The sequence below is a fragment of the Brachycentrus maculatus genome, unplaced genomic scaffold (assembly GCF_059751285.1).
Source record: "Brachycentrus maculatus isolate JH-2025_06_01 unplaced genomic scaffold, ASM5975128v1 h1tg001002l, whole genome shotgun sequence".
Classification (NCBI taxonomy): domain Eukaryota; kingdom Metazoa; phylum Arthropoda; class Insecta; order Trichoptera; family Brachycentridae; genus Brachycentrus; species Brachycentrus maculatus.
Genome location: NW_028281720.1, coordinates 87,245 through 99,505, shown reverse-complemented (window position 1 = coordinate 99,505; position 12,261 = coordinate 87,245). Strand labels below are relative to the sequence as shown.

The following is a 12,261-nucleotide window of genomic DNA, read 5'->3' as shown; positions in this document are numbered from 1 at the left end:
TTGAGTTGCCATAGATTTGGGTTGCCACATGTTAGTTTCTAATTTTGAGTGATTGCTTTCTTTAAGAACTTGTAGGATTGATGTTTTTTTGTGGATATATTCTATTCATGTTTGGTATTTCTTTGCAGAAAATGAAAGGCGTCGTGGCATTTTTCACCGCCAAGGATATACCAGGACCAAACACGTTCACACCGGACGATCCCAACAATGAAGAAGTTTTCTGCAGCAAAAATATCCTGTACTTTGGCCAACCTCTCGCGATGATAGTTGCCAAAACAGAAAAATTGGCTAATACCGCTGCAGAGAAAGTCAAAATTGTTTATAAAGACAAGAATACCAGGAGTCCTGTTATCACAGTGAGACAAGCTTTGAATTCTCCTGATTTAAAAGAAAAGATGACAACTCATGCGACGATTGAGCCGAAAGGAAAGGGGTCTGATGTAACAAAAGTCATCAAAGGATCATTTGATTTCTATGGGCAATACCACTATACGATGGAAACTCAAACCTGTATCTGTATTCCTACTGAAGATGGGTTGGATGTCTTTTCCGCTACGCAGTGGATGGATAGAGTTCAGAATGCTATTTCGAAGGCGTTGAAGATCCAAGAAAATAGGTAAAATAAATATCCTATTTTAAATTTATTTTTCGACAACTCAACAAAGATGAAGAAGAAAATATAACGTCAGAACATATCCTTTTCTTCTTCTTCTTCTTTTTCTAGATCCTAAAGATCTTTTTTTTTTTTTTTAATTACCTAACGTCCAAGTGACTCTGAAATCTGGCTACGGCTTATGCAACACCGTTTATCATGTCCCTACTCAGGCTTCAACTTTATAAGTTTCATAGCCTATGCCTACTTGTGAGTGGATTTACTCTTTATGTTTAAAGTTACTATAATTTCATGTAATTCATGAGTGAAAATTCTAGGCAAAAACACTCGCTTTAGTCTGTTTGTGCCTCCTCTGTAGCTCTTGGGATGTTGACTCCCAGCTGTCTTTCTACCTTTTCGGAGGTCTACCTGGTGGTCTGCGTCCTTCAGATATTTCTGGAAGGGCGATACGTGGAAGTCTGTCATCTGACATTCTGTTTACATGATCATTCCAGTATCGCCTTCCAATATCCTTTTCATTTTATTATTTTAGCTTCTTATTTGACCAGATAATTTATTTACAACATTTTGAGTGTGTCCAAATACTTATTCGCACATCTGGATTACCTCCAATTAAAGGAGTTATTTTTCATTTTATTTTTTGATATATCAACATAGATGAAGAACAATATGGGAAGTCTGGGCGTTTATGGGGCTTACCGACCATTATAGGTTGGTTTAAGTGAACTTTTTACACACAAGTAACATTCACCAATTCTACCCATGATTAACAACCACACTACTCAAACTCTTGGAAGTTCTATATATATGATCCAATTTCGAAACATTGTGCTTGAATAACTAGAGTTTCACTAGAAATGTCTATTGGTGAGATGAAAGAAGCTTTTTAAAGAAGACTTCCATATTCTTCTCTATCTGTGTTGAGATGTCAAAGAATAATAAGAAAAATAACTCCTATAATTGGAGGTAATCCAGATTTGTGAACAAGTATTTGACCAGGAGCCGACTGCGGTTCTGACCATCAACTTCTTGTTGCTGAAATACAAATGAAGCTGAAAAATATAAAACGAAATGTGGCTAAAAAACAAACTACCCCTTCTGAAGACATCTTGAAGAAATTCCAAGTAAATTTCTCATCCATGATCCAGAGTTCCCACGATAATTCTAGTAATCCTGAAGACAAATGGTCACAGCTAAAGAATATCATAGCGTCAAGCATCAAAGAGTCTCAAGCCCCGAGGACAAATATGGAAACACGAGGTCAATGGATATCCGAAGAATCCTGGAAATTAATTGAAGAGAGGAAACAGCTTAAGAAATCGAGCACATCTACCCAGGAAGTAAGAGTCCAATACTCCGAACTGAACCGAAGAGTGCAAAGAAGTTGCAGAGCGGATAAAGAGCGATACATCAATTTGATTTGCGAGGATATTGAAAGTCACGCTAACACTAATCACACTCGCGACTTGTTCCAAAAAGTGAAAACACTCGCCAAGAAGTTCAAGCCTCGAACATGGACCATTGAGGACAGGCAGGGAAATACCATCTGTGAAATTGACAAAGTCATCAGAAGGTGGAGAGAGTATTGTGCGGATCTATACAAAGATGATAGTATGCAACCCCAGGCAGAATTCAATGATTTAAATCCAGATGAACCCCATATAATCCTCCAGGAAGTAGAGAACGCCATTAAAAAACTCAAATCCTACAAATCGCCTGGAAAGGACGGAATCTAAGCTGAGTTCCTAAAGAATATGACCGATGACGGCATTAAGAGGATGCACGATATATGTAATTCGGTATGGGAATCAGGAATATGGCCAACGGACTGGGTGGAATCTGTATTTATTCCGATACACAAGAAGGGTTCTACGCTAAAGTGTGAAAACTATCGAACTGTCTCACTCCTCTCTCATGCCAGCAAAATATTGCTACACATATTAAAAGCAAGGCTAAAACACTACCTCGACTGGCAAATTTCAATTGAGCAAGCTGGATTCGTCAAAGGCAAGGGTACACGTGAGCAAATCTTGAACATAAGACAAATAATCGAGAAAAGTCGGGAGTTCAAGGTTCCGGTCGTACTTTGCTTTATTGATTATACAAAGGCTTTTGACTGCGTGAATTGGAATTGCCTGTGGAAGGTTTTGGAAGCAATGGGTGTACCGAGACAGTTGATAGTTCTTATTCACAACTTATACGTACAAAATTTGGCATCGGTAAGAGTTGATAATTTCCTCTCAGAGTCATTTCAAGTACAAAAAGGCGTGAGACAAGGGTGTATACTGTCTCCTGATCTCTTCAATATATATGGAGAATATATAATGAGGAAAGTACTAGACGGGTGGGAAGGTGGCGTATCAGTAGGGGGCAAAAAGATCTCCAATATAAGGTTCGCAGACGACACAACGCTAATAGCCAACAATGAGGACGAAATGGCTGAACTCCTCCATAGAGTCGAAATAGAAAGCCAGCATTTAGGACTGCAAATAAACAAAAGTAAAACCAAGGTTCTTGTCATCGACCGATTCGGCACCCTGATAAGGAACAATTCTTTAAGGGATTATGAAGAAGTCGACGACTTTATCTATTTAGGTGCACTCATTTCTAAAGATGGAGGCTGTGAAGCAGAAATCCGGAGAAGAATTGGAATGGCAAAATCAGCAATGTCTAGTCTGGCGAAGATATGGAAAAATCGGTCCATACTGAGGAAAACGAAAACCCGTCTAGTGAAATCTCTTGTATTCTCCATTGCGCTGTATGGAGTGGAAACATGGACACTGAGGAAAAAGGAAAGACATATGCTGGATGTGTTTGAAATGTGGTGCTGGAGGAGGATGCTGCGCATTCCTTGGACTGCAAGACGCACAAACGTCTCCATTCTCCGCGAACTGTCAGTGACAGAAAGACTCTCCACGACTTGCAGGAAAAGGATTCTGTCCTACTTTGGGCATATCGCCAGAAAGAACGAGAAGAGTCTTGAAAAACTGGTAGTAACAGGTACAGTTGAAGGCAAGCGGGCAAGAGGACGGTCTCCAACAAGATGGACAGACCAAATAAAGGAATTAACCGGATCCTCGCTAAACGCTGCCATCAAGTTGGCCCAGGACCGGGAAGAATGGAGAGGACTTGTGCACCAAGTGCCTGACATTCCAGAAGACCACGACGCTCAGCATTGAGCAAGAAGATGAAGAAGAAGATTTGGACACACTTAAAATGTTGTATCTTATTTTAAATTTGGTAGATATTTAACATTTTTAAAGTTATTTTAAAGTAATATTTAATAATGATTTATTTTAGAATAAATATAACTGTTCGTCGGCTGGGGGGCGCTTATGGTGGAAAAATATCTCGGCCCAGTCAGATCGCAGTAGCCTGTGCCCTTGCGGCCACAAAACTTAATAAACCAGTACGATTTGTTATGTCCATGGAATCCAATATGGCTGCCATTGGAAAAAGAGTTCCGTATGCCAGCGATTACGAGGTAAAATTTAAAAAAAATTATAATACATATTCTTGTTCTTCATGAGTCCTCTGTCCTCCACTGCTGGATATAGGCCTCTTCCCATTCATTCCATTTCCTCCGGTCGGTTGGTGCTTGCAGCCAGTTTCTACCCCCCACAGTAACCATGTCGTCGGACCATCTCTTTAGAGTCTTGTGACGCCTCTTTTGTTCTCCCAAGGTCTCCATCGTAAAATTCTTGGGGTTATCTTGTGGGGTCCTGTCTTGCAATATGTGCTGTCCGTTGCCATTTGAATTTTGCCTTGGGATCCACGATATCCTCTACTTTGGTTGTTTTCCTGGTATCTTCTTTTTTTATTTTATTCATCAGGCCTAGAGACCAAGCATGGATCTTTCCATGGATCGCTGAATTAACAGTTAATTTAAAATACATATCAGCACCAATGAGCTGTTACAGTGTTACAGTGTGCTGTAAAAGTAAAGATGTGTCAGGAATAAATACAGATTCCAAAATTTTAATAATGTGTTCAATCATGGGTTGAACGGTAAATGATTACTTTAACCAGCCAATGAAATGTCGTAAGCCCCGATAAATGCCTATACTTCTATATTATCACCTCAAATAGACGTCTTTATGTTGGGATATCAATACAATAAAACCTCGATATAACGGAATAATTGGGGGTAGGGTGAGTCTGTCAAAGCCATAGACGAGGTCTGTTATATCGAGATTTTACTGTACATTATTTTGAAATGTCATTCAATTGTCGTCTTCATCGTAAAAATTTTGGGATCCATCTTGTGGGGTCCTGTCTTGCAATATATCTTGTCCATCGCCATTCGAGTTTTACCACGCGATCCATGATATTTTCGTTTTTGGTTCTTTTCCTGGTATCTTCATTTTTTATTTGATCCACCAAACTTTACCCAAGCATCTTTCCATGGATCGCTGTGTGCACTTGAGATTCTCTCCATTTCTCTTTGTCAGAGCCATAGTCTCTAGTGCATATGTCGCTAACTCCTTTCAAGAACGTCATAAATCAAAAATCGTCAATTTTCAGTTGTGCGTGTTTTCGGAATGCCCGGAAAATGTACTATATCCCAGCAAAAGCGGCATATTTTTTACTTAATATTTATACAGGGCATAAAGTGTTGTTTTTGCATTTTGAAGAAGAGGTATTGTTTAATTATTTTTTGAAATATACTAAATATTTTTCAAATGGAGAAAGAACCTTCAGGTTTCACCTAAAAAGATGTGTTGCACAGTAAAAAGTTCAATAAGTGGCTTGATGTTTATTTTTAAAACATTGTGTTATATTTTTAAACATTAAAAACGTTCTCCTGAAAAATCAAGTTTTTTGATTTATGACGTTCTTGAAAGGAGTGAGCGATATGTGTTCACTGGCAGTATGTAGGAATCATACACTTTTCTTTTTAAACAGGTCAGAATCAACTTATTTTGCATTTGAGTTTGCCAAAAGACGCCCAACTCAGTCCTTTTCTTCTTGGCAGCTCTGCCGTTTAGATAATAATGATGTTAATAAAACCCCTGATAAACCTAATTTGAAGCTGTTGGTTTTTAGGTGGGAGTAAATGACCAAGGAAAAATTCAGTATTTGAAAAATGTTTATTACGCTGATGACGGATGTTGCCATAATGACCCAGTAGCAGATTATACCTTGCATTACTTCCCCAATTGCTACAAGACTGACATGTGGTCGGTTGGATCATTCAGCGTTTTGACTGACACTGCATCTAATACTGCATGCCGAGCTCCAGGTAAAATTATAAGATAAGAATAAAGAATGATCTTAGATTATGATCAAACAAGTCAATTTAATTGTTGTACGGGCTACACTAGGGCGAAGGTTTTCACAAATATGGCAGACGATCCGTTTTGTCACTGTATTTTGGTATATTATTATTTGACATCTCATCAAAGATGAAGGAGAATATGGAAGTCTGGGCATTTACGGGGCTTATTAGCATTAGACTTCCATATTCTTCTTCATCTTTGATGAGATGTCAAAAAATAATATGAAAATAACTCCTGTAATTGGAGATAATCCAGATTTTGTGAACAAGTATTTGGACACACTCAAAATGTTGTATTTTGGTATTGTTATATAGTCAGGCATGCATTTTGCAGAGTTCGATCGTTATCAGTTATTATAAGTCAAGGTGGTAAAAATCAATCTTTCTCTGTCATATGTGGCGTCACAGGTTTTCTTTTTTTTTTCAACTTATCATGACTGCAAAAGATGAAGCATCCTTTATATAATTTCACCAGGTTGTATTTTTTTTTGTTAATTGTCCACAAAATCCAGAAATATGAAATTAAAACATTGCCAAGTTGCAATTTTGAAAATACCGGTTTGTCTGCTATTTGCATTCGTGAAGACGTTCATGTGTGTGTACTAGGCATTGAATAATGTCATTTTAATAAATTTCAACAGGAACGACTGAAGGTGTAGCGATGATCGAAAACATAATGGAACATATTGCGATTGAAACCGAAAGAGATCCATTGGATGTACGAATGCAAAACATGGATCTGGATGGAAGCGCTCTACCAGAACTGATTGAAAACTTGAAGAAGTCATCTGACTTCGAAAGACGGCGACAGGAAATAATTGAATATAACAAAAACAACATTTGGCGTAAGCGTGGTATAAGCCTTGTACCGCTCAAGTACAACTTCTCATTTTGGGGCAATTTCTCCTCGATGGTGTCAATTTACCACGATGACGGGTCAGTCGCCGTGTCCCACGCGGGAATCGAAATGGGTCAAGGCTTGAACACAAAAGTGGCCCAAGTTTGTGCTCACATTCTCGGAATACCTCTTGAAATGGTTTCCATCAAGCCGAACAACAACTTCACCGCACCAAATGCAATCGTCTCCGGGGGAAGCCTGGCTAGCGAGACGTGCTGTTACGCAACGATGAAGGCTTGCCAAATGCTATTGGACAGATTGGAGCCAATCAAGAAGGAGATGGATAACCCGACATGGCCTGAACTCGTGCAGAAGGCACACGGGTCTCTGGTGGATCTGTGCGCCCATTACATGTTTACGACAAATGATGACGTCAAACCCTATGTCATTTGGGCAGTGACTGCTACAGAAGTGGAAGTTGACCTCTTGACTGGAAATCATCAAGTGTTGAGGGTTGATATTTTGGAAGATACGGGAGAAAGTCTTAGCCCACAAGTGGATGTTGGTCAGGTAATTCATCTCATAAAACAGTATACTTTTATTTGAGTCGAACATATTATTAAATAAGGTAGTTTCAACATTGACCTATTTATTTAAATTTTTTGTTGAAAAGTATTGCTGTAATTCGATAGTTGATTTTCGATTACTTGAGCTGTTTCAGATATTTTTGCGTTTGGATAATTAGCAAATTTCCTAAAATGTATCGGTAAATACGACGACTCATTTTATAGGAAGAAAAATCTGTTATAAGTGTTATAAAAGTGTTATATATTATACATACAGATACACAAATGTCACTTTTTTATGTTTTGAATTGAACTATGTAACAGCCTGGTTCTTATATCGATATATTACATCAAAATTGTATTGATATGCACTAGGATATAAAAACATTTAAGGTGTTTTTGTTTAATTGGAATGTGTAAGTATCGGGTCCAATATATAGGGTTGATTTTCAATACTCACCCCTTGCTTTTTCTATGCAAATACAAACATTGAACAGAGAGCAAGGAATTCTATCAACCCTTTTTTGGTGTGATGAAATTGAAGATAAACATTAATTTCAGTTTCACCACTAATACAACTAGTGAATTAGACTGAGGCCCTTTTATTTTTTTACAAAAAAAATATAAGTTAAATACAAGATATTTTTTTATTATCTATATCTAGAGTATTGATAGTGATCAATAATTTTGGATCACCCAATTGGGATAGTATTTGTTCCTTTTTATCAATTTATATATCTATCCAGCTTAAGTTTTTAATGTCAATTTATCAACAAACAAAAAAACATAAAACGTTATCAAAATTATACACATTATGGCGTCATTAGCTCAAATCCAAAAACTGAATCAAATAAAGACTTCTTTTAAAAAGTCTCTTCTTAATTCGGTTTGGAAGTTCAATGATCCATCGCTGATAAAATAAATACTTGTATTTCTATAAACATTAATGAAACGATTCTTATCTTTTATGATTGGATAGGTGGAGGGAGCATTCATTATGGGTCTTGGATATTGGACTTCGGAAAAATTAGTGTATGATGAAAAAACTGGAGAATTACTCACAAACCGTACCTGGAATTACAAGACTCCAGGAGTGAAAGACATCCCTGCTGACTTGAGGGTCTCCTTCAGACGAAATGCGCCAAACCCTTCAGGGGTATTACGTTCCAAAGGTAAATACATTTAACCTACTATGACCTAAGAGCGATATTTGAAATCCCCCTAAAATATCGTTTCACTCGATAATTTGATAACCATTTATGCTTACTTTTTGTAATCTTTAAAATTATACTTATGAATACTTGGAATTTTCTGTTTTTTCACCCTTTCGATTCCGGAAGGAATTAATATGGCCGTACCCAGCAAGCCGTGATTTTTTTCAACAAAAATGCGAAAGCTTTTAGAAAGATGACTGTAACTTTGATAATATTAGTAAATTGTAATATCTTGATCATCCTAATAGAGGTTTCTATATATCCTAATTAAAAAATATTGCAATTGGATTTGAAATTGGCTTGCGACAAGCTCAAACGATGTATGGCCGGCCTGGCGCACACAGAATTGGAGAGCGCGTTAACACGCTCGTGGCACCGAACCGGTTAAATATTCTTTCTTCTTCTTCAAACCAGAGGGTAGGGACCGCACCTAATGGTGCATAGGGCACTGCATCATATAAACGCGGTGTTATCTTGATTGCTAACACTTAGGATTTTGCATTGGGCACTGCTCGAAATCAACGCAATATTAAGTTGATCGTTAATTATATGAAGGCAAGTTTTGAAAAATTTTGATGATAATATATTTATTTAGCCACCGGAGAGCCAGCCCTGAATACGAGCGTCTCGGTGGTATTTGCCATCAGGCAGGCCTTGAATGCTGCAAAGGCTGATGCAGGACTGCCACCTAATCACTGGTACACAATAGGTAAGCATCTACCATTTGACATTTAATCATTTATCACCTATCATATCATAATCATAAATCATATTGCTCACTCCTTTCAAGAACGTCATAAATCAAAAGTTGTCAATTTTCACTTGTGCGTGTTTTCGGAATGCCCAGAAAATGTACTATATCCCAGCAAAAGCGGCATATTTTAAACTTAATATTTACCCGCTACAGGGCAGAAAGTGTTGTTTTTACATTTTGAAGAAAAGGTATTGTTTAATTATTTTTTTTAATATACTAAATATTTTTCAAATGGAGAAAAAACTTCAGGTTTTACCTAAAAAGATCTGTTGCACAGTAAAAAGTTCAATAAGTGGCTTGATATTTATTTTTAATACATTGTATTACATTTTTAAACTTTAAAAACGTTCTCCTGAGAAATCAAGTTTTTTGATTTATGACGTTCTTGAAAGGAGTGAGCGATATATCATATATCATATATCATATATCATATATCATAGTCATACAAGAGAAAGTGACCAAGTGCATACTATTTGATATCTAACTAGCTTAATACTGCCCTGAAAAAATCCCAAAAGGTTTTTAACTTGGAAGTATAATATATTGACTTGTTAAAAATGACTAACTGCATTGATGTTTATTTTCTTGCCAAGCAAAAGTGACTTAAATGGCCCTCCTGAACATTTTATGTTTTGTTAGTTGGTCACTTTCACTACGATATCATCTATCATATACATATCATATATATTTAAAAAGGTGAGTTGAGATGGTTTGGACATGTGGAACGAATGAGTGAGGAAAGAGCTGTAAAACAAATTTATGAAGTGAATTTAGTTCAGGAAAAAAGAGCAGAGGAAGACCGAGGAAAACGTGGCACGATCAGGTATGTCAAATACTTGAAAGTGGCTGGGTCAGGAGTCGAAATAATCAACGGGTATATATGAGGGGATGCATGTATGTGGAAGTGGTGAAGAATCTTTGCAAAAACGGAGTGGTATGGCGTTCTATTATCTCTGTCTACCCCTGCGGTAAGCACATATCATATATAACATTTCACTTATCACATACCACATATCACATAAAACATATCACATATCACATACCACATATCACATATCTCATATAACATATCACATATAACATATCACATATCACATACCACATATCACATATCTCAAATCATATAACACATATCATGTATCATGTTTCATATATTATGTTCATATATCAAATATCGCTCACTCCTTTCAAGAACGTCATAAATCAAAAATCGTCAATTTTCAGTTGTGCATGTTTTCGGAATGCCCAGAAAATGTACTATATCCCAGCAAAAGAGGCATATTTTTATCTTAATATTTACCCGCTACAGGGTAGAAAGTATTGTTTTTGCATTTTTATGAAAATGTATTGTATAATTATTTTTTTAAAATATACTAAATATTTTTCAAATGCAGAAAAAACATTCAGGTTTTACCTAAAAAGATGTGTTGCACAGTAAAAAGTTCAGTAAGTTGCTTGATATTTATTTTTAATACATTGTATCATATTTTCAAACTTTAAAAACGATCTCCTGAAAAATCAAGTATTTTGATTTATGACGTTCTTGAAAGGAGTGAGCGATATCTTATATCATCTGTCATCTGTTGTCATCTATCCTTTATCATTTATGATGTATTAAAATATTTATGGTACCTAAACTCTTATCTTTATTTTACTAGATGAAAATTAATTTATTTTACAGAAATGCCGTGTACTCCTGAAAACATCCTCCTAGCCGCAGATGTGTCGATTTTCAAATCAATTAAATAACTTGTTATTAGTAATGTAGTCTACATTTGACTTGATGGAATTGTAGTCATAAAGTAGTATTTTTAAGTGGTATTACACAAAATGAACGACGAATGATAAGGAGTGTGCTATACTACTATACCACAAATTTAACAATGCTTTTAATATACAAAATTAGTACCGTTGATTTTATAAGGTATTTAAAGAAAATAAAATTAATATACGATATGCAATAATGACTTTTATTTTTTGATATCCTGAATTTATTTTTATATAAGGAAACCTTTCAACCATATTTTTTTCAAGCAATTTTTTTACACAATATCGCATAGAAAGTATCAAACGTACTGACTACAAATCAACCGTCAACTGTAAATTTGACAGTTGACAGTTAATGTTGACTTTGGTATTTAACAAGCAACATTGTTTCTACAGCCTGTCAATTTGACAGCTGACAGTTGATGTTGACTTTGGTATTTAAACAAGCAACATTGTTTCTACAGCCTGTCAATTTGACAGTTGACAGTTAATGTTGACTTTGGTATTTAACAAGCAACATTGTTTCTACAGCCTGTCAATTTGACAGCTGACAGTTGATGTTGACTTTGGTATTTAAACAAGCAACATTGTTTCTACAGCCTGTCAATTTGACAGCTGACAGTTGATGTTGACTTTGGTATTTAAACAAGCAACATTGTTTCTACAGCCTGTCAATTTGACAGTTGACAGTTGATGTTGACTTTGGTATTTAAACTAGCAACATTGTTTCTACAGCCTGTCAATTTGACAGCTGACAGTTGATGTTGACTTTGGTATTTAAACAAGCAACATTGTTTCTACAGCCTGTCAATTTGACAGCTGACAGTTGATGTTGACTTTGGTATTTAAACAAGCAACATTGTTTCTACAGCCTGTCAATTTGACAGCTGACAGTTGATGTTGACTTTGGTATTTAAACAAGCAACATTGTTCCTACAGCCTGTCAATTTGACAGTTGGCAGTTGATGTTGACTTTGTTATTTAAACAAGCAACATTGTTTCTACAGCCTGTCAATTTGACAGCTGACAGTTGATGTTGACTTTGGTATTTAAACAAGCAACATTGTTTCTACAGCCTGTCAATTTGACAGTTGACAGTTGATGTTGACTTTGGTATTTAAACTAGCAACATTGTTTCTACAGCCTGTCAATTTGACAGTTGACAGTTGATGTTGACTTTGGTATTTAAACAAGCAACATTGTTTCTACAGCCTGTCAATTTGACAGTTGG

At 36.3% G+C, this 12,261-nt stretch overlaps 1 protein-coding gene across 1 annotated transcript in view; it reads left to right on the top strand.

Moving 5' to 3' along the window:
- The window catches only part of LOC148299664 (uncharacterized), a 33,331-nt gene extending 22,107 nt beyond the window's left edge, over nucleotides 1-11,224 (top strand). The window contains exons 10-16 of the mRNA XM_088275839.1: nucleotides 129-616; nucleotides 3,914-4,097; nucleotides 5,660-5,855; nucleotides 6,533-7,299; nucleotides 8,275-8,467; nucleotides 9,105-9,218; nucleotides 10,945-11,224. Of these exons, the coding sequence (XP_088131965.1) occupies nucleotides 129-616; nucleotides 3,914-4,097; nucleotides 5,660-5,855; nucleotides 6,533-7,299; nucleotides 8,275-8,467; nucleotides 9,105-9,218; nucleotides 10,945-11,012 (2,010 nt within the window). The 3' untranslated portion in view covers nucleotides 11,013-11,224. The remainder of the gene's footprint in view (nucleotides 1-128; nucleotides 617-3,913; nucleotides 4,098-5,659; nucleotides 5,856-6,532; nucleotides 7,300-8,274; nucleotides 8,468-9,104; nucleotides 9,219-10,944) is intronic.
- The last annotated feature ends 1,037 nt before the right edge of the window (nucleotides 11,225-12,261 follow it).